Source organism: Mixophyes fleayi, chromosome 6 (assembly GCF_038048845.1).
Source record: "Mixophyes fleayi isolate aMixFle1 chromosome 6, aMixFle1.hap1, whole genome shotgun sequence".
NCBI classification, from domain to species: Eukaryota; Metazoa; Chordata; class Amphibia; order Anura; family Limnodynastidae; genus Mixophyes; species Mixophyes fleayi.
This window is the reverse complement of record NC_134407.1, coordinates 102968048-102991295: the sequence shown is the minus strand read 5'-3', so window position 1 is coordinate 102991295 and position 23248 is coordinate 102968048. Positions and strand designations below refer to the sequence as shown.

The 23248-nt window shown below is 41.0% G+C and overlaps 1 protein-coding gene across 1 annotated transcript in view; it reads right to left on the bottom strand.

Annotated features, from left to right (window-relative positions):
• The window catches only part of LOC142095347 (heparan-alpha-glucosaminide N-acetyltransferase-like), a 589712-nt gene that overhangs the window by 106539 nt on the left and 459925 nt on the right, over window positions 1-23248 (bottom strand). Inside the window, exon 17 of the mRNA XM_075178300.1 lies at window positions 14204-14281. Coding sequence (XP_075034401.1) covers window positions 14204-14281 — 78 coding nt within the window. The remainder of the gene's footprint in view (window positions 1-14203; window positions 14282-23248) is intronic.

Sequence of the window (23248 nt, the reverse complement as noted above, 5' to 3'; positions counted from 1 at the left end):
TCTGTCTTTATCTAGAGTGTTAAATCAATGAGTAGAAACCTACTCTTTACAACCTCAAATAACAATTTATTTTCCCAGATACATCCATAAAAAACAGCAATAAAATAGATAGCACATAATTATAACAGGATACCAAAAATAAATCAGTGATTTTTTTTATTATTTTACCTGATGAAATAATGTTCTAATACTATATTTCTACTTGCAGTGGATAACTCTTCCCAGCAACTATCTGGCAAAGCTTGTTATTTTTCCGACAAAAACATTGATTGAGGAGATAGCCACATTCTGGACATACCAACAATATAATAAGTTAATTCAGAAATCCATAAAAAATAGCCTCACAGGAATAAAAATATGAAAAAAAACAGCCACATTTTGTACTAACAAGAATGTAAAGGGGGAGGGTTAACCGGGTAACAATCAGAATGGTCTCAGGTGCTATTCCCAACCTGATTACCACCTGTTGTGAAAATTGAATGGTAGCAATTTCAAAAGTTTTATAGACTCGTCACATCCATGCTAAGAGCTAAACCAGCCACATGTGTGCTAGTGCGAACAGCCAGATCCACCCAACATCACCATGTAGATATTCTATACTACTGTCTAAGTACTTATCTGATTGGCTAACACTGAATTGATTTGCCCTTGACTACCCATGTGTCTGCAGTCTTCTCATCCGTTAATTACCTGGCTTATTTCTAACCATATACAGATTTACATTTTCATGTGGTGTAACCACATGAAGAAAGGTTGGTCCCCAGAGCATTCCTTGTCCATCCCCAAAAAAATATGATAAAAACAAAAAACAATTATTCAGTTGGATTTAACACACATTTATTTTCTTCCCAACTGGAGAGTATCTACCTAATGGTTGTATGGATGATTTACTACTATTGTTTCTAACCATCTCTATCACCTCTTGACCTCGGATTTCAGCTTAAATACTAAAATGGAAACTGTACTGCACAATCCTGACCCCTGGCCTGTCCCTGACTACATGTGTGTCTTGTCCTATTGCACTTGGCATGTACACTGTCATTGTTTCATACTGGGGTGAGCCTTGAGAATTTCACCGTAACTAGCGCTAGCATGAGGACACCACTGTTTGATCTATGGAGTTCTGAAGTACCATAGCTAAACTACCCTATAGTACCCTTTTATTTACACATGGCTTAGTCCACTCCTCACATTGGTCTGATGTTGCATGCAGTGCTCTAAGTGGGGCGGTATGTGCATGCCGGCATTTCTTTGCCCCATTTCCTTACAGGCAGCAGGGTCGGCGCAAATGTGGTAAGCAAGATTCGCCAAGTCTGAGAGGCTCTCTGCCTGCCTTCCCCACTTGTCCCCTGGCCCAATAAATAAACACTTGTTACTGGCAGCAGCGCCCTCCTCCGTGCTCCCATCTTGCTGACTGTCAGGTGTGACATCATCAAATCCCGACACAGTCAATGGGAAACGGGGCAGAGAGGAGCCAGCACACTTAAGAAAAGACAGAAGAGGAATAGAAGTAGACAGAAGAAAAAAAGGTCATAGAAAGGTAAGCAAAGAACAGAGGGGTGTGATGAAGGGGCACAGTGTGATGAACCAGGGCCCAGTGTGATGAAGGAGGGGGCACAGTGATGAAGGGGCAAAATTGTGATTAAAGGGGGGCATAGTGTGCTGAAGGAGGGGGCATAGTGTGCTAAAGGAGGGGGCAGAGTATGATGAAGGACAGGGCACAGTGGGATGAAGGAGAGGGCACAGTGATGAAATGTCAAAAGTGTTATGAAGGAGGGGCATAGTGTGATGAAGGAGGTGGCACAGTGATGAAAGGGCAAAAGTGTGATGGAGGGGGCACAGAGTGAGGAAGGAGGGAGCACAGTGTGAGGAAAGAGGGGGCGCAGTGTGATGAAGGAGGGGCACAGTGTGATAGAGGAGGGGGCACAGTGTGATAAAGGAGTGGTAAAAGTGTGAATTCAATAATGAGAGGGAAATATAGGAGCAGGAACAGGGACAGATAGAGAGGATCAAGGAGTAAGGGAGGAGTGAGAGAAACAGTTGTGAGGCAGAGGGGATAGCAGGTAGGGAGGGAGAGAGGGAAATACCTGCAATGTAGAGAGCGGCACATAGTAACAGAGAAAGGAAACAGATAAGGGAAAAAGTAAGGGTAACATGAAAGATATAAGGGAGCTATTTTGGAAATTTTTATTATAATATTATGGAGATATGAGTAAGTAAGTACACAAAGGATACATGAGGGAGAGCTGGAAGGACACAGCGGAAAGGTAACTGGACACAGGACAGGTGGGGACACAGGGTGGATAGCCTTGTATCATTTAATTTGATTTATATTATACTATATAGTGTTAAAATGCATCTACAATTAATTTAATTCTATCAAAATCCCTAAACCTTTGAGAGCCTAGGTGGCCCCCAGGCTCCCTCCAGTTCATTTCAGAGTGAAAGTTCCATACCACCATTTCTAAATTTCCACTTGGACCACTAGTTACTTTTGATATTTAACCATGAATAGCATATCGTTCAGTACAGTACAGAACTGTTTTATAATTTAACAACTGACTATAAATACTGTAAGTTTCAGTAAAAAAAATTCTGCAGACTAACAGAAACTACTCAGGTGCATAATTACATTGCCTTCTGGGCACTATATATGCTGAAAATTAGCTCTCTATAAAAAGACTTGTGGTTTATTGATAATGTATTGGTGTGCTACAAGACAACTACAGATAAAAAAATAACAACTTCTATTAACCTGTTGCTTTAGCAACTAATACGTAGGCCTCAGTCTTGTAGTAGGGACAGACTATTGCCTGATCAGGTTTCCACTTTAGTTTTCAGTATAAGGTTAGGTAGGATAGAGTGTTTGGTGTATATGTCCTTTTTCAACAGATACAAGCAGCGCATTATGATGCACAGCAAAGTGGCAGTGTAGACTGAACTACTTGAGAGCCCACACCAAGAGACCAGCACTTTTTTCTAGGGTCTCTCAACTTCTGTACCTGATGTATCTTCAAAAAGTTTTTTAAGAATTGCCTTTGCAAGGTACAGGTGAATTCACTTTTGACTGGGCCAGTAATTGTATGGCATCAGGATCTCCTATGGCATATATGGAGACACAAGCAGGATGGAGTCCTTTTCAAAACTATAAACTGATTAGTTTTAGTCAAGATAAGTGGCATTAACAAGTTATTGATGGTACTTGTATGTAATAAGCAAAAATTCCTTTATTTTTAAATAATACTGAAGATAACTTTGGTAGCTTATTGATATTGTCACACAATTATATTGTTACAGTGAATATACAATCATTTCAAAATAAATTTTTTTTTTGCATATTTGTATTTTAGAGATGGGTCTGCAATTCTTATCTCTGCAGCTCACTTCATTCAGACTAAATGTTTTCAGGTTTATCCAGGACTATGCCTCACTGTATGTGACCAGTGGAAGGAGTACAAGGCACCTGTCCACCGCTGCTATGCTGTTTATTATCAGTTATTTACATAGCGCCTGCCTATTACCAAACACTTTGCATACAATATTAAATCATTAACATCGGCCCCTTCCCCAGTGAGCTTACGATCTATATTTCCACCACACACACATACGCAAATACTAGGGTTAATTTTAACAGAAACGTATTAACTTATCGGTATGCTTTCAGAGTGTTGGGGGAAACCCACGCAAACATGGGGAGAACATACAAACTCCATTTAGATAGGGACCTGTTAGGAATTTAACCCATGGCCTCATCGGTGTGAGTGAAAGCAGCAGTGAATGGGATATAGGTATACTTCCTCATTTTCCCACCCGTTGAACAAAGATGTCCCAATCGGATGGCAGAACAGAGCCCTCAAATTGGGACTGTCCTGCCTAAATTGGACATTTGGGAGCTATGCCTACATGCCACATAATGCAAAATCTCTCCGCAGACTTCATATGTATTAAGATTACAAATAAGACTTGTGTACAGAACTTCAGACACCAATGATCAGAGTTTTAAATAATGAGTATTTTGAAAGTAAGATGTTTAGTTGAAATATAGTATATAGAGTTAACTTATGTAAGAATGAGATCAAAGCTATGTATACTTGCAAAATAAATGTTATCAAAATCACAGCATCACTTCATACTACAGGCCACAATTTTACACTCACCATCGTGCCCATAGAAGTGTATAGAAAGTATCACTGAAATGACCATATAGTCTTCTGGCCAAGCATTGCTCTCCTACTGAACTATAGAAAATCACATTAACTTTTTAAAGCTCTGCCTCAGCTGCCAACTTGGCTATTTATGACCCTTTAGCTTTCATTTCTCCTTGACAGTTCGGAGGCTGAATATCAAATGCTGGACTTGATTAACTTTAGAAAAATGGAGTCCTATGTCTGCTGATCAATAGCTTTTGTTGTCTAGCAATGCCATAAATTCACTTGGCAAATTGCAGAGATGCCACAAGATCCAGGCTTACCTTGCTGTGTCAGAGGACAGGGGTTTGCAGTTTCTTAACCCTTTGAAAACCTGGAGCTGGTAATTTCAGCAGTTATATTACAGGATATATATTGTAAGACAATGGGCCTGAATCATCAAAGCAAGATCGCAACCTGCGTTTAGTACAATGCATATATTTCGGTTTTGCGTATGCCCAAATTCATTAAGGCACGGATCTCAAGATACGTGCGCTGTTGAGTTTGAGTGTAGGTCTGTTGTGGTCTACTACACAAGACAGTGCGCAATACATCCAAAGCCTGTGTGGATTATAAATTTGCAATTTGCAAAAGAACCCACACAAAATTATATTATTTAAGTTAAAAATAAAGGCATTAATGATCAAACAGTAAAGAAAGCTTTTTTTTCTCTCTCATGAAACACATTTATTAGTATGCTGTTAATGTCTACTGACCATAAAATACATTTCTACAGTTTCTTCTGAGTTCAAACATATATTATAGCATGCATACAAGACTGTCATCACTAGTGATCAGGACTTAGATTTTCCCTGTAGCTGGAGCAAGAGATGCAGCATAAAAACAAGTAACTTTGAGACGCTCAGAGCTTGATTTGGACGTGGGTGCATGTGCTTGAGTTTGGCACGCTCCTACCAAAATGCCCCTTCTCCTCTGTGTTCACTCCCAAAAATCGTAGGCTGAAGTAAGTGTAATTTGCGTTCGAAGACGGAGTGAACAGGGCTACGTTTGCTGGGGTATGTCCTGGTTCTGGGCATGAGCAGAGTGATTTAGCATACAATATGCTCAAATTCGGTAGATAGGTGCCTTGATTAATCAAGCCCATTGTGTTTAATCTGCTGGCTCTGTGATATACTACAAATCTTTACAACTTCTTAAATAATCAGGGAATCAATTATGTAATTAATTAGCATTAACTGCTCAGTAGGCAGCCCTATAAAAAGGTGACATGACTTAAACATATGAGTCAAACACATTTTTCGCCTTTTGTCACTAGTGAGGTACTATATTAATCCTATAAAACAATCATGTTGGGACTGCAGCCTAGTGGGCTTGTTTGCAGTTTACTCCACCAGGACATAAAGTAAAAAACACTATGCTGGAGCATCCAAAAGGACAAATGTCTCTGATGCAAGAACAATGGTACTTTGAAATTACACCATGCCTCTTGTACATACTTATTACTATAAAGTGGAATAAATACAGAATAACAGATTTATATATAAACAGTTGGAGCTATTATGGCTGAGAAGTTCCTGACTGGTGTTTGGAAATAATACAAACACAGCGACTACTAAACACTAAAGTTTACTTTTCACATATATTCAATAAGACCTAGCAGTACAGAATGAAATGAAACTATATGAAACCACTATTTCTTTTTAAGAAGATTGCACACATTTAAAAAGTATATGTGAGGAAGATCTGCTGTCTTTATTTCAGTATCTGCTATCTACCAATAATTTCTACCATCTAACCCTAAGATGGTAAAATTGCAAAATCTTTGGTGATCCCCAGTAGACTTTACCTTGCTCTCTCTTTTTGCATATATCTTGTCTACATTTAAACAAGCCACTTAAATCTTAGGTATTAAAGCAAATGTATTCCCTACTAAGAAAATGTTATCTTCTCATACAAACATGCACTGCATATTTACCTTCAACTCTAATTCACATTAGATTTTAAGCTTTTATGAGATGCCTCACCCTCAAATCTACATGTTACATATACAGATTTTACAAAGATATTCTAAAACAGCACAGTGCCACAAAACATGGGCGCTGATATTTACATATTTGCCAACTCTCCCGGAATGTCCGAGAGACTCCCGAAATTTGGGTAGGTCTCCAGGACTCCCGGGAGAGCGGGCAAGTATCCCGCATACTGGAACTTACTCCCCAAAAGGCGCGGTTTGCGGTGAATCGCCTCATTTTGCCCCGCCCCCTCCCGCCCTCCAACCACGCCCCTTGCCCGGGATCTCCCGGAATTCACTTTTTAAAGGTTGGCAAGTATATTATATTATAACTAGTAATAATATATACTATACTAAGGACTGTGTTATATCTATGCAATAGAGAAAGTGAATATTTACTCTTTGAGCTGTACACTATAGAACTATTTTAATTTGTTTCCTAAATGCATATAACATGTGAAAAGATATAAAAAAAAATACATACATTAACAGTCATATTCTAGGATGGCATTAAATAATATATATTATTTTAAGACAGAAAAAAAATCAGTGGAGTCTTCATTAATAATTTGAAAAAGGGAAATCAATTTATAAGGCTCTATCAATAGAGACATGGATCTTGCTATGTAAGTAGGGCTGTGCCTTTAAGTATATCTAGGATCTGAGCATAGGCCAGAGAGTTGAAAACAAACATACTTGTGTAACAGGAATACAGAGAAACATGCAAGAAATATTGGTTCACTTCGCCAATTAGAAAGTGAGTGAAATGTAGTAAAAGACACTTTACTTAAAAGCATTTACAGAAAGACATGTAAGTGGAGATCAGTGATATCCATCAGTACTTGCAAATGGTGTTTGAATGCTTTATTTATGCTTTCTCTGTATTAACCCTTAGTAAGCAGATTTGTTAGTTGCTTATACAGAGCCAGTCGTGTCTGAGAGATCAGAGTTTTCTGCAGAAATTTGATACCACATACATCAGATTGTAGAACCGTATAGTTTTGTCATTTTACACAATGGACACCTCATGTCCAGTTCAGTTATGTTATTATTTTACATTGCACAACAATCAGTTTATAGATTTAGGTTGACTAATATAGTAGAGACTTTGTGGATGAGTTACACCCCCCCCTTCCCCCCCTCCTGCTGAAGGTGTCCACGCCAGTTCAGCAAAAGCTGGCTAAGAGACCATTTGCTGTCCTGAAGTTTGGGAAGCTGTTTCAAGACTTCAGGAGAGTTAGGGGTATATTTTAGAAAGCACGGTAGTGCACTATCGTGCACTTACCATGTAAATTAGGCCACGATGTGCTCTCCGCAAATTTATTAAAGGTGCATCGTAGCAGATATTGATATCTGCTGCTTTGCACTCCTGATCATTTTTGCGAGCAGTCACCATTCAACAGAATGGTGACTGCTCCTGGCCGCAATCTAACAAGTCCCGAAAAATTATTTTTTTTGGGAACTTGTTGTGTTAATGTACGCCAGCATCATCCGAAATGCTGGTAAAACTTCTGTTCTTCGTTATGTCCAGCTCTGCTCCGGAGAGCCGAGCTGGACAGCGCATGCACAGGGAGTGATCTTGTGATCCCTCCCTGTCACAGCCTCAAGCTCTCCGGACGGCACATGCGCAGTAGCATGAAGAAGAGAAAGTACACCGAAGAGGAGGAGATCCGGAGCCAGCGCGACCGAAGAGGCAGTGGTGAGTATGGTTTTTTTTATCACAGAAACAGCAGTTTTTCGGAACTGCTGTTTCTGTGGTACATTTTTCATAAATTTGAGAAATACATCAATCCTTATCCATGCGATAAGGATTGATAAGTATTTCTCATTTTGCCCGATAAATGATAAATGTGCCCCTAAGTCTCCATCACAGAACACAGGAAATCACTATACTCAAACTGCCATCTACAAAGAAAAAGAGAACATATTAACTTGCTGGATTTCACTGTTTGGTATTGAACTGTTCTCTCAATAATATTATTGTTATATTTATAATAGTAAAGTTATATAACAAGTGCGACAGGAGTAGCTCCAAGTAGCAGCTTTTTCATCAGTACTTATTGTTTAGGCATACCGCCCAACTGTTCCGATTTCAGTCTGATTTTAGGGCTCTATCCTGCAGAGACATGCTTGTACTGCGGGCGGGAACGTTGGGAGGGAAGGAGGTATGTAATGGGCAGCCTAGCGCTGAACCCCTTTGCGTGACAAGACCATGCCCCCATTTCACAGTGGCCATACCCCCATTTTGCAGTGGCCACACCCCGTGTTACACAATTAGGAACAGACATGTTGAGAGGTATGGTTAGGTGCAAAATAAGGATCTTCACCCTTACTCAGAGGTTGAACATAAAAGTTCTTTAATTGTCAGCAACAAAAGTAAAAGAAAATAACAAACACCTAGCCTCCTTTCAGGACCTTACCATACTTCTCAGCCCCTCTATAACCAGTGAGCAGCTAGGCCGCTTACCACTTTTCTTTGCACACATGAAAACAAAGTCCTAATACAGCTGGTATTCCCACCTCTTTCAGTCTCTGTGGTCACTCTCTCTCTGTAGTACAGAACCTGCTCAAGCTTCTGTCTTGCACAAACCACTCTCAGTTAATAGTCCACCTCTCTGTCCCCAACTTGGGCTTGCAGTGTCTCTCCCCTGCATCTTCACTTACATGCTCCAGCATGTCACACCAGGGGGTAAATGTATCAATCTGCGGGTTCTTCAACACCCGCGTGTTCAGCCTCTTCCGCCATTAAATTTCAAGCGGCGCTGCATTGTAAAGGGTTAACTTCCCTTTACAATGCAGCGCCACTTGAAATTTAATCGCGGAAGAGGCTGAACACGCGGGTGTTGAAGAACCCGCAGATTGATACATTTACCCCCAGATCTTCTAACTCAGCTGTCTCATGAGCTTTTACCTAAGCTGTATACTCAGCTCCTCTCTGAGTTTTTTCAGGACTCCTGCCTCTTGAAGAATACACAAAGGCCTCACACTGGGACCTCTATTTAGCTCCTCGAGGAGCCTTCAGACCCATTATTGAGCTGCTCCTTTTAAATATTGTGGCGAAGGATCCCACACTCCAGAGCATGAACAAATGGGCAACCTAGCACCACATACCCTGTAATCATCAGACTAGTTTTTGAAATTCCAGATCTTAAAGTAAGTTGATCATTTTGGCAGGTGGCAGGGTGCCCTTGTCAGGGCAAGGAGCTACCTTGCCGCAAGAAGAAATCACCGCCGGAGACGTTGGTGGAGAGCCCTTGTAAGGGCTAAAAGCGCCCCCGCCCAGAAGACTGAAAAACAGCGCGGAAGACGCCGGAGACGTCGGCGGGGACCCCTTGTAAGGGCTAAAAGCGCCCCGTCCAGAAGATCGCCGGACACGCCGCGCCAAACAGGAGAAGAGGCGCCGCCAGCTGGAGGATCTGGAAGACATGGAAAAGAAGACTGCGAGTCAAGCTGAGTATCCTGCGCAGAGCAGGTAATTATAGCCTCAGCCATTAGGTCAGGCACAAGGCCTGTGGGCACAGTCGGCACAAAGCCTGTGGCCACATTTAGGGTAATTGGGCACAAGGCCCTATGAGGTAGAGTAGAGGGAGGCTGTGTGGTGTCTGTCATCCACAGGTGTCGGGGAGTAGCAGGAGAGCAGGGACCGGAAGTTGGAGTGCCTGGTGAGTATAACGCTCTATTCCTTCTTTCAGTTAGGCCCTCACCAAGAGGTGAGTGGGGTACTTGAGGCAGGACTGTTCCTGGTCTCAAGTACTCATAGTCCCGCAACCTTGGCAAGAGTAAAACAAGGTGGCAGCAATGGCGGCAAGCGAGATTGACTAGTGTGTCTCTGCTCATTGCCGTGGTCTCGGACAGCCCTTTCCTGGTAAGCCCGGCCTTAATTTCTGTTTCTTCCTCAGAGGGAAGTGGTTGGGGGTGACAGAGGTTCAGTTGCTGGTCTGCTGGGGTAGGACAGCGGCTGGGGTGCATCGGAAGCGAACGGGAGGTCACCATCGTTGGTAAGGTAAGTTCATCTGTGTGCGTCTGTCCTGTTCCCCGCAGGCGCTACATAGCTGTGACCAAAGCTCTAGTTAGAAAGTGGGCCTGAAAGTAGACTAAAAGTTTGTAACCCAAAATCTGTTTGCAATGATCATATCCTATGTTCAAAACAGGCCATGTCTGTCACAGACACAACAAGTGGATGATTCTTTTTCTTCTGCTTCTCTGTAAAGCTCTAATTACATGAACTAAATTCCACAATCAATGGAAAACTACATATTATGTACACTGATATATCCAGGACCTAGTTGAGAACCAGGACTATTTGAGGAGAGGTCAAACTCAGCAATTGCCTACATCATCATCATTTATTTATATAGTGCCAGCAGATTCCATAGCACTTTACAATTGGGAACAAACAGTAATAAAACAATACTGGGTGATACATACATACGTGGAGGTAAGAGGGCCCTGCTCGCAAGTTTACAATATATGGGACAATGGCTTAATACACAAGGGTAAGTGCTACATCATATTGAATATTTGCCCAGCTAGAATGCAAAGGTTGCAAAGTATTTAGTGGACTGCATGCTCATTCACACAATTATGTTTGTCAGAGGGTTGTTGTATTGTGTTAGCTGTGTAGAGGTTGGTAATAGTGCAACCTAGGGTGATTAAGAGGGTGGTTGAGGAATATTATAAGCTTGTCTGAAGAGGTGGGTTTTCAGAGAACACTTGAAGGTTTAAGACTAGAGGAAAATCTTGTGGTGCGAGGGAGTGAATTCCACTAAGTGGGTGCAGCCCGAAAAAAGTTCTGTAACCGAGAATGAAAGAATGTGATGAGAGGGAAAGATGAAGAATGAGGTGTCGAGTTTGAAGATATTTTGAGACAAGTGAGAGGATGTATGTTGATGCAATTTTATGGATGGCCTTGTATGTTAGAAGAATTTTATATTGGATTCATTGAAAAACAGTCAACCAATGCAGAGACTGACAGAGTGGCTCAGCAAAGGAAAAAAACAATTTTAAAGGAAAATCCTATGGTTCAGAGCAATTAAGGAGTCACCAAGTGTCCTTTTATGAAAAAAGAGATGAGTGACTTTCAGTGTGGCACTGTAATGGGATGCCACCAAATCAGTTTGTCAACTTTCTGCCCTGCTAGAGCTGCCCCAGTCAACTGTAACTGCTACTTTGGGGCAAAAGCATCTTAAAGGGGGGCTTCCAAATTTTTCCCCAAAAAATGAGGTAGCTTTGACTGCGCACATATTATATTATATATAGATACTGTCAAAGTCGTATAATTGGATGAACGAAAGTATATTGGTTAATATTGTTTTGTTGTGGGATCGCTACATGTGGCATACTGCAATCGCACGGTAAAATACGCACACGCTCGCACTACAACATTTAGTTATTTATATATTTCATTTATAAAATGATTCCGATCCACAGTGATTTATGAGCAGATAGTATTTAATTTATTATTAGTTTATATATTATGATTATATGTACACTTTAGTGTTATTTAAGGTTCAGGTTATAGGAAATGTGTCATGTCTGATATCATTTTATTCCCCTATTCATCAGCAGTTGTCCGGTACTTTCGCCGTAAAGATTGCATATTGCATACTCTAGTTATTGACGTTAGGGAATATATAGTCAAAGTAATATCAAACTGTAAAATGCTAATGGACTAGTTGTAACTGGTTTCTGGGTGGGAGAATCATCTGGAATGTTGACCTCAGCCTTTGAGGGGGTTGTTTGAACTAGCCTATGACATGTTTACCCTGGACCCACCTGAAGTCTGGATCTATAGAAGCAAGCCACGTCATCTACATTGTTCTCTCTGTAACACTGAATGTATATAATCATAGCTGTGCTCCCACTAGCTTCAGTCTACTCTGACCACAGTATTCAAGAGTGAACTACTGTTCACTAGTACCCGTGGGAGCGCAGCGAAGCGCATTGCGAATGCAGCGGTTTGTATGTATCTTTTGGTATTGGCTGTACTGTACTGTATTATATAATAATAATGTATTGAATTGTTAAACTATGCATCTGCTAAAATAAATTACTTTGTGCTTCGGAAACACAATACAATCGCCTATGCAATGCTTATTTGAAAATGATAGAATTACTTTACTAATATATATATATATATATATATATATATATATATATATATATATACACACACACACACACACACACACACACACACACACACACGCTTTACTTACCTTCTTATGGTCTGGTCAGCGCCGTGCCCATAGATGTGAAAATTAAGCTTCTGGTCATGCAAAGGGGGCGGGCGGTTCCAAGCAACTGGAAACCACCCTGCGTGCGCGTCTACTGTGAAATTAAAACATTTAGGAGCAGCAACATCTCAGCCGAGAAGCAGTGGCCACACAAGCTCACAGAACAGGACAGCCAAGTGCTGAAGTGCTTAGTGTGTAAAAATCATCTGTCCTCAGTTACTAGATAACCTCAGCCCTGATGACCAACTTTTCAACATACTTAATAGTATATATAGATAAATTTACCAGAGATCTTGACAGGTGCAGATATGGTGAGACCTGCTCTCCCAATGACCCCAATTATTTCAGCAATGTTCCGGTTTGTACAGTGCCGTGTTTAGGTAAGAAATAATTAAAAACCAAACACTTATACACTGCAGAATTGAAATAATGTAATGAACAGCAGGGGAAAAGTATTTAAACAGGAAATTGAAAGTAAAGGTCCCGTGGCATTTGTCTGGGGAAACATTCAGGCTGTGTGATAAATACATATTATATTACTATTGCTCTGAATCACCTGCATTTTCTTGCATACATGCCAAGAAGTGTACTTTATGCTTATACAACTCACATTGAGGATGCAGCATAGCACTCTTCTCATGTTACCTGTTCTGTAAGTTACTGTATTATTTAATAAAGAGATTGTGGTATGAATTCACAAATTAGTAGACAAATTAGTCATTCTACTTCAAATATAGGGTAAAGGATGTAACCTTTCAGCAGAAAATAAAATCTAAGGAGTGCAGGAGATTAATGAGATGGAATCAATATCTTGATATAGAACAAACTGGAAAAAAAAAAAAAAAAAAGCAGGATTTTCAGAACTACAGAATGCACATAAAAATAAAGTACAAGCAAAGCATATGGAAGACTATAGTCATAAAAAAATTACACAAACAGCCAATGTGAAAAGATTTGGAGGACTCACCTATGGGGAGGGGGCTTACACAACCTTCCTTATTTTAGACAAATACAATGTTGGGTGTCATGTCCCAGACATTGCTTCCATAGTAGTCCCCAATAATATGGACCACTGCAGGAGAACTGAAAGAGAGGACGCCTCTCCAGTCTATTCCATCGCCATGCAATCAGAATCCAGCTTTAAAATGAGTCAGTGAATTAGATTAATGTCCCCCTCTGCAGCGGTTGACTACAGGGGACTGCTGCATTGGAAAAATAGTGGTGATCCTGTCAGGGAGGGTACCTTCGATATACTTGTCTGGGGTAAAGGGGAGGTTTTGTAAAGCCCCTGTATATATTCAATATGACCAAAGTGAAGTATAGAAATCTAGGGCCTGATTCATTAAGGATCTTAAATGAAGAGGATTCTTATTTCTGTCTTCTGGACAAAACCATGTTACATTGCAAGGGGTGCAAATTAGTATTCTGATTTGCACATAAGTTAAATACTGACTGTTTTTTCATTTAGCACACACATATCAACTTTAAATTTCAGTGTACAAATAAGCTATCAAGTATTTGTGTGCTACATGAAAAAACAGTCAGTATTTAACTTATGTGCAAAACAGAACATTCATTTGCACCCCTTGCAATGTAACATGGTTTTGTCCAGGAGACTGAAATAAGAATCCTCTTCATATAAGATCCTTAATCAGGCCCCTACTTATTATATTTCATTTTTAGAATTAGATACTGTTAAATATTAGGGTCCTTCTTGACTCCTGTATTAATGAGAGCCACTGAATAATACCATATAATATGATAATATAGCATGACAAGGATATAAAAAATGTTTTAAAAGAACTCACCAGCAAGATACTCCAGATGATAAATCTCTTTAATATGTTGTGTGGGGACTTGCGGTAAAAAAGAATAATCTTTCCAGCCTATAAAGCAGAATATAAGAGACATCATTTTTGCAAACTGCATATAAAACAGGACAAGATGTAGATGCTGTAGGTTTTTCTGATCAAGTTATTCTGACACTATGTGGTTAATTTTGAGCTGGACAAAAGTCTGTTCTTTTGCATAAGACACAAATTTCCATACTGCGCACATGCCTCAAAAATGAGTACACATACATTGAGAACTGGAAGACTATGTCCATTGGCATGGCTCATGCATGCACAGAAGGAGCATGCACTTGTCTGGTGAGCGGTTAGACTCAACTTACCTCTGCCACGAAGTGTCACCAGCTGCTCTGGTGACTTTTTTTGTTAAGTCGCATGATAGAAGCCTTTTCTATTGTCTCATAATGGATGGGTCTTGATAAATAGACCCTTATATTATCTAAACAACTTTTCTGTTCAGTAACACTATTAACCATACTTGCCAACTTTGGCAATTTGTGTTCTGGTAGTTCTGGGGGGCAGATGGGCATGTGGAGGCAGGGCTAGATAAATCACGTCATTTAGCTCTGCCCCCTTAATGGGTGTCACCATTTTTGCCTATTACAGCAGGGGACAATGTCACGATGGCGCTTGAATCGCGTCCTAAGCCCTGCTCCCACCACTTAACTAAGTGGAGGTTACCCTGCTCCCAGAAATTTGGGAGTCTCCAGGACATTCGGGGAGAGTAGGCTATGCTATTAACGCAGGTTAATAACTATTGGCATCAGCATCATTTTTTAACATATTAAGGCAGTAGCAGTTATCCAATATTCTGGGTTCCATCACTAGAAGAAGAGATTTTTGGGGCAACTTTGGCAGGATCTAAAGAGGACTACTCAAGTTGCTGATATTTTAAGTGAACAAGTCTCAGATGATATTGGCATGGAATTCTGAAATGAAAATATTATCAACTAGAGGCAACTGTAGATTCTGGAGTGGAGCTTGAGACATTTTCCACAACCATCAACTTATAAAATATCTCATAAAAGTCTACGGGAAAAAAGTAAAAAGTTATAATTAATAGAGAAAAGGCCAAAAAGTATCCCCTTGCAATGCGATGGACCTTGAACTTTGTTTGCAGTGGGATAGAATTACAGGGGGTAAATGTATGAAACATCGTTTTTTAAAAACCATCGCCACTTTAAATTTTCCCTGCAAACTCGCAGATATCCGGCGAAAAACCGATGCTTTATACATTAACCCCCTAGTAAGGTACATCACATTGCGAGAGACTCATACTAAAAGTCACTGATACAATAAAAGCAAGAGATGCTTCTACAGAGAATTAGTTTAGGGTTGTGCACACTTATGTAACCACACTTATGTATTGTATTTTTTAATTGTTTTTCACTTGCATCTTATTTGTTACAAGGTCACATAAAGGTGACCAAAGGTCTGACATGATTTATCTTGATTTCAGGCTATATATCCCAAACACTTACAATAAGAATGTGAAGACATTTTATATCCATTGTATAGATTAGATCTAAAAGAGGAACACTTTGATAATTCTGTACATGATCTGATTATACTTTTCAGCTTCAATAATTTTTCCACTGTAGTTATTTTGTCTTGTGTTACGTTACTATTTGCATTTCCTATGACTGTGCTAGTGTTTTTCCCTAATTTCACTGTTTTTTTTTCTATAAAATATACTTAACACATGTTTCACTGCTGCTGCTTCTGGATATACTTTGATATTTATTTGTTACTACAAACCAATTGAGATGTTTCCAATGTAGAAGCTTCCAGTGTAATGTATTTTTACACCAATATTTTGTTATTCACTTACTTAAGTGGGATTTATTTTCCTTTGCACATTTTTAATGCATACACATTTGTTCTGCAGTATGCTAAAACTTAGGTTTCCAGTTACAAACCTCTGTAAAAACACTTGAAGCCAATATCAATTATTGGAAAAGTATCCAGACCTTTTGTTTAGTGCAGAACACGTACAAAAAAATAAATAGTAGTTCAGCATCCTGGAAATCTCATAGCACTGAAATATAACGTCTTCACATTACTTATGCTTGATTAAAAATAATCTGGATTAGATATATTTAGAGTTTTAAATAGAAACAACTTAGTTTGTATTGAAGGCCTAAAGCCTCATACCCTCTGAAATCAATTCTGTACGTTGTACTACAGTTTTTTTTACTCTAGCACAATGCGTGAAAATGTGTGTGGAAATGGAAACTATTGTTTCCAAAGACCCTATACCCACTCACAATGTTATTTATGTTCACATTTTTCCTCATGCTGCCAGTTCCATTCACTTGTGTTTATCTCACATTGGGGAACCCTAGACGACTTCAAATGACCTCACAAATGCGAGGAAAATCAAAAATATCAACCACAAGTGGAAAGCATTTGTACTGTAAAAGACATACCAGTGGTTATAACACCTTATGGAATAATGAAGTACAAAAACTAATTGTAATTAGAATCCAGGTATACCTAAGAACATTTCTATCACATTACATGTAAAAATACTTTTATGTAGACATGTACAAGAACAATATTTATACAAATCCTCACACTTGAGTCACACAAGACATTTTGCATGGAATGACCACTTTATCATAGCAGTAAAAAGTGTTAGGCTACCATAATAAATATATTTAATTGCACCTGTCTTACCACATGACATCTTGATAGAGTAAGTTTTGTGCTGCTACAGGTGTGTCTGTAATGAGGCTAACTGAGGCAGCTGTCTATGGCAACAGCTTTGGAGAGGCAGTAAACATGGAGCATTAATTACAAAACATATAATTTTTCTTGCTGCAAATGTCTAAAAATGAGTATTCTACTTGTTGATGGGTATTAAAGGGGTAATGTGTTTTCTAAGGTACACAAACAATACAGACTATGTTGATATCATGTGTTGACAGGGGGTATTTTAGATGGTACCTCAGGCACTAGAATGGCTACACCAGTGTTTCCCAAAGACAGTCCTCAGACACCCCTAACAGTGCAAGTTTTCCATATCTCTCTGCTGGAGCACAGGTGTAGTCATTACTGACTGACACATTTTGAAAGATCCACAGGTGGTACTAACTATTTCACTTGTCACCTGGAAAACCTGCACTGTCAGGGGTCCCTGAGGACTGGGTTTGGGAAACACTGGGCTACACATAGAGATGAGCAAAGCTACATTGAACTGTTGCAAACACTGTGGATTTTAGAGGTACAAAGTTCCATCAATACTATCTTCTAGTTCAACATTAGGTTTGCCAATTCATGGAATTATTATTTTGGGCTGTATTTGTAAATTATGATTTAGTTGAACAAATAGCCTATAAATCATACATGCGAATCGTGTCATCACAGCCCCACCACCACGAGTGCGCAATGCTGCGATTCACTAAATCACACAACTGGGCCAGAATGCTGCATCCACTAGGGAAGTGGGCAGGACGCGGGAGGGTGCACTGCGCTCAAAGGAGTCCAGAAAAACTCCAAGAAATCTGTGGGTCTCCGGGACATTCTGAAAGAGTAGGCAAGTATGCAATAAACAGAACGGGGATGACAACGGTTAATTCATTCTGCTCTGAGGTGTGTTTGGGGTAGGATTGGGAATTCCAGGTAGAATAAAATGATCAGGGAATTACACTATGTAAACGTAAAGCCGAATTCTGTCAGAGAGACATGTGGAATTCCATGCAGCAACCACTTTAACATGTATTTGAATCATACATTTCTGGATCTTAATACTGGCTAAGTACTAAATTGCATGAATTAACTACTTAGTAGGTACATATGCATGGCATGCTGCAATTCTGGTGATGTACCCTCTACAGTGCATTATAAGGTGGTGAGCTTTTTATATGATCATGAATCTATGTAACTTGTAATATCCCTGTTTTATTGCAACAAACAATTTTAAAGAATTGAAATTGCTTGTATGAGATAATCCTCATAAACGTCTGTGTTTTGTTTTTAGTAAGAGTTATACATCCCATAATTGAACACAACAATATAAACTATAATTTACAGTAGTAAAATCACTACTCACCAAATACAAAAATATATTACAGGATATCTTATATACATATATTCATGTCACTTATGTAATATATACATACATACAAGATTTCAAATTCCTAAGGGTACCACACATAGTTGCCATTTACACATATAGTAAGTCAGACAAAGGCTGGGTTATTTGTTAACTTCAGTATAGGACACTTTCAAACAGTTTACCAAGTGTGTTGACCTTTCAGTATTTATTTTGTGCTATGTTTTATGCTTCACTGAAAGGTGGCAAGTAGCTTCAGCAGTGAACATGTTAACATTCTCCTTTGCCAACATTCTCCAGACTTGTGAAAGAATTCCCATGACAGCCCAGGAGCCCATGGATGGGCCAAATGCAATTACTTCTTCTTCAAATCTGATAAGGAGGTGGTCCTTCATGGCACTAAAAATAGGCTAATAGTCTAATTGAGCGGTTAATGGCTCAACAAAGAAGCATGGGTACACTGGTTTAAATGTATCATCCTTCAGCCAGGAGGGAGAGAGAAAAAAATCAACTAAAAGCTGTTACCCATTAGCCCTAGAGGATAAGATCAGAGTGTTATTGTATAACTATGTTACAAGGCATCAGAATGGAGATGTAATTAGAGCAGAGAAATAGCAATGTATGAAAGGGAGGTTGCTCAATCTCCTTTGAACTCTCCAAAGCAACTAAATAGCAGGAGGACTTGTAAACATTCTAATGAACTGTACTTTTCCTGCATGAAATGAAATATTATAAATGATTGTGATATTTGTTGAAACAATATTTATGGGAAAGTTCTGCTCTTTTCTCTAGGTAATTAACATGTGGTCTGGAAGGAACTTAAGAGGAGATTATTTAAATACAGAATATTTTACATGGTGAGCTCACTCAACTGGTTCACTAGCTACCACAGGTCCAAAACAATAAAATAAAAACCTCTCAGAACTAAAAAAAACAAACACTCGCAGCACTTTTATTTTAATTCAGATTATCTGGGAATATAATGCAGTTATTAATATGTGTTGCTTGGAATCAATACCCTGTCCCAGTACTTTATCCTGCTCCAAAACCAAAATGAGATGGAATTACAAGTGAGGGATGTCATCAGCCCAATGGAAATGAAAAGGCTAACATTTGTGTTCAAACCATAAATGGCTCCTTTTCCTGATGAGGTTAAGTGGCCATGGTAGGCTTGTTGGGTCACTCCCATGGTATGACACTGTAGAAGTGTCACACGCCGGTCCCATAGCTAGGTGCCGGCGCTGTGACTTTCCCTTTAAGAACCATGATTGTGCTTGCTTCTGCTTCAGAGATATTACTTTCACACAGGTGTTCCTTGTTACCTTGATCTGGACCTCCTCCCAAATCTCATTGGTCCTGGAGCACTATTTTAACCTCCCTGGGCTATACTTGCTGCCGAAGTTACCTGTCATCTTTGATTCCTGGTCGGCTCAGCTGAAACTCCTCTCCGCTGTTCATCTGCACGCTGAACTACTATCGTGAGTTGTTTGCTACACCTGTGCCTGATCTGTTGGATCAAGTTCACCTCTATCTGGCTGGCTATATCGCATACATCTCGCTGATAGAGCTACTATCAAGTTACCTGTCACCTGTAGTTCCACGTCTTTCACGGTTTATCCTCACTCTGCTGTTAACCTGTTTGCTGGACTGTTATTGTGAACTGCTTGCTGTGTCTGTGGCTATTACTTCAGCTCAAGTTGCGTGTCTCTGTTCAGCTGCCTCATACTACAGTGAACTTACCTTTGCATCGAAGACTGGAATACCTGTTACCTGTAGTTCCACGCACGGTTCAGATACTCCTCACTTTGCTGCTACTTCTAGGCAACATTCTGCTGCATGTGTCTGTGTTCATCCAAGTCCTTGGATGTTGTTTAACGCTTACTGCTCTGCTAGATAAGAATCACCACGATACCAGTAACCACCTGCTATGTTGAATCATCTCTATTCTCGGATCAGCCAAGTTCTATATACTACTCTGTTTGGACTTTAGCTGTACCAGTGATTCACATTCATCTGCTGTGTGTTTCTCTATTGGATCCAAGTATTCTTATTCATCATCTCTGCATTGAACTGTTGTATTATTCATCTCATGCTGTTGCCAAGGGTTACCAACTATGAATTAGCATATGTGATTTGTCTCTGTAATCTGACCAACTGCTGTGTGTTCATCTCTGCCGATAGATATATATATATATATATATATATATATATATATATATATTTTTCTCTCATTCCTTCATTTGCCTTGGTCGAGTTGGAAAGGATAAGTAGCCCTCACCTTTTCTTAGCTGTCTGCTGTTATCTGTCCCTCTTTGCCTTGTGGGTTTTTTTTTCTTGTCTTTCTTACATTCTACTTTCCTCCTGTGTCTATCTGTTTGCCTCATCGATCTGTCATCCCCTGCTAGTGAATGGAGAATTGCATCTGCAGGAGCAGGCGAGTAGTGCTGGAAAGGCGGCAGTGGACCAGGTTCCAGTTGGTGTTTTCTGTTTTGAGGATGGCTCCGGTGTACTGGGTGAAGATGATGTTATGTCTTATACCTGACTTAACTGATTGTTCCAGTTCTAGTGGGGATTCATTGGGGTCTCAGGTATGCCCCAATATGCCGCTTATGGTTGTGTGCAAGTATTTTTGTCGGCGTATCCAGTATCAAAGAGATGCCCAGCGTAAAAAGTACCCCAGCCCTTCCCTGCTGCCCACACACATACAACATTGCCATCACCTCCCCCACTGCCCTCACACACTCACATTGCTAACTGCCCCCCCCCCTGCTGCTTACACACACACAGCCAACAGTCCCCCCCCCCCCCCTGCTGCTCACACACATTTCCAATAGGCCCACCACCGCTGTTCACACACATTTCCAATAGGCCCCTCCGCCGCTCACACACATTTCCAATAGCCACCCCCTCTGCTTACACACACATTTCCAACAGGCCCCCCACCGCCGCTCACACACATTTCCAACAGGCCCACCACCGCTGCTCGCACACATTTCCAACAGGCCCACCACCGCTGCTCGCACACATTTCCAACAGGCTCACCACCGCCGCCGCTCTCACACATTTCCAACAGGCTCACCACCGCCGCCGCTCACACACATTTCCAACAGGCTCACACACAATTCCAACAGGCCCACCACCACCGCCGCTCACACACAATTCCAACAGGCCCACCACCACCGCCGCTCACACACAATTCCAACAGACCCACCACCACCGCCGCTCACAAACATTTCCAACAGGCCCACCACCACCGCCGCTCACACATTTCCAACAGGCCCACCACCACCGCCGCTCACACATTTCCAACAGGCCCACCACCACCGCCGCTCACACATTTCCAACAGGCCCACCACTGCCGCTCACACACTATCACAACCTGCATCCTGCAGCTCCTCTCTGCAGGTACTTTGTTGGACCTTTGTATATATTTGTATCCTGCCTGTAGTACCACTGTCCACCAAAGGGGCCACTGTGGTACTTAAACTGCTCTTACCTGCCTCGTTATTGCTGGAAGCTTAAACACCTGCTTGTGGCCTATATAAGTCTGCCTGTCCCAAGCAACCTTTGCCAGATCATCTGTTGCATTTACCTGTGTTGCTGTTCCTGGCTCCTGTTCTCTGAGTTCCCAGCACATCTATCCGCAGATCATCTCAGCCACTGTGTCTACTCCAGTTTCCTGTGGTAACACTTTGTAGATTATTGATACCTGTTCTTCTCATCTCACCACCTCTCCAGAGGTATCCAACCCTGCAACCCGCAGGTTACTCATCTCTCCACCTTTTCCAGGAGGTATCCAATCCTGCAATCCGCAGGCTACTCATCTCTCCACCTCTTCCACAGATATCCAACTCTGCATCTGCAGGCTACTCTTCTCACCACCTTTCCAGAGGTATCCAATCCTGCAATCCGCAGGCTACTCATCTCTCCAACTCCTCCAGAGGTATCCACCCAGCAACCCTCTGACTACTGCATCTCTCCATCGCTTTCCAGCATTGCCTATTCCACTGTTAAGAACTGTGGTTATATTGCTGCCTTACCAGTTTTGCATCCTGAACCAGTATTACCTGTGTTTCTAATAAACCACTTTGTTCACCTACCTTCTCTCCATGGTCTTACCTTGGGAACCCTGACACACACATTTCCAACAGGCCCACCACCGCTGCTCACATACACACACATTTCCAACAGCTACCCCCTGCTGCTCACACACACATAGCCAACAGCCCCCCTTGCTGCTCACACACATGTCAACAGCCCCCCCGCTGTGCCTACACTTACCTTTCAGCAGCTTACAGCCGCACATCTCTGCTCACATGGGACAGCACCTGTCATGTGGTGCGTGTTCCATGTGATATCTACTTTTTGTTGATAGGCCGCACATAGGGGGGGAGGGACAGCAGATCCATGGCCACTTGAAGAAAGTTGGTTGGCAGGGGAGGGCTGGCAGACTTTAGCCTGGGGGGCAAGCATGCAGCACTGGCCCACAAGTAGCGGCCCATCCTTAAAGGGTACAATATATATTTTTGGTACAATATATATTTATCTATATAAAAAGAGGCTATTTTAGTGTTGCTTAATCCATATATATATTTTTATGCCCAGGCCAAGAGCTGGATTAAGGCTCTGGGGGGCTGGGCACTTTAGACAGGGTAACCCCCTATGATGTAACATGGTTATAATTTTAGACAAATACACAGACAATACTGTGTGTACTACTGTTAGGTGTACACAGTTCTGCCTTCACGAGCAGTACACGGTGAAGCTGGACATACCTCCCAACTGTCCTAAGCGAAACAGTCACTCAAATTTGGGACTGTCCCACCAGATTCAGGACAGTTGGCAGACTGTCCTCCTCTCTCCTACCTGTTCTTGTCACTGTCACCACTTGTGGCTGCTGGTTACTTTAGTTCCATTGCTGGTTGTCTGGATCCTTGGAATATTGG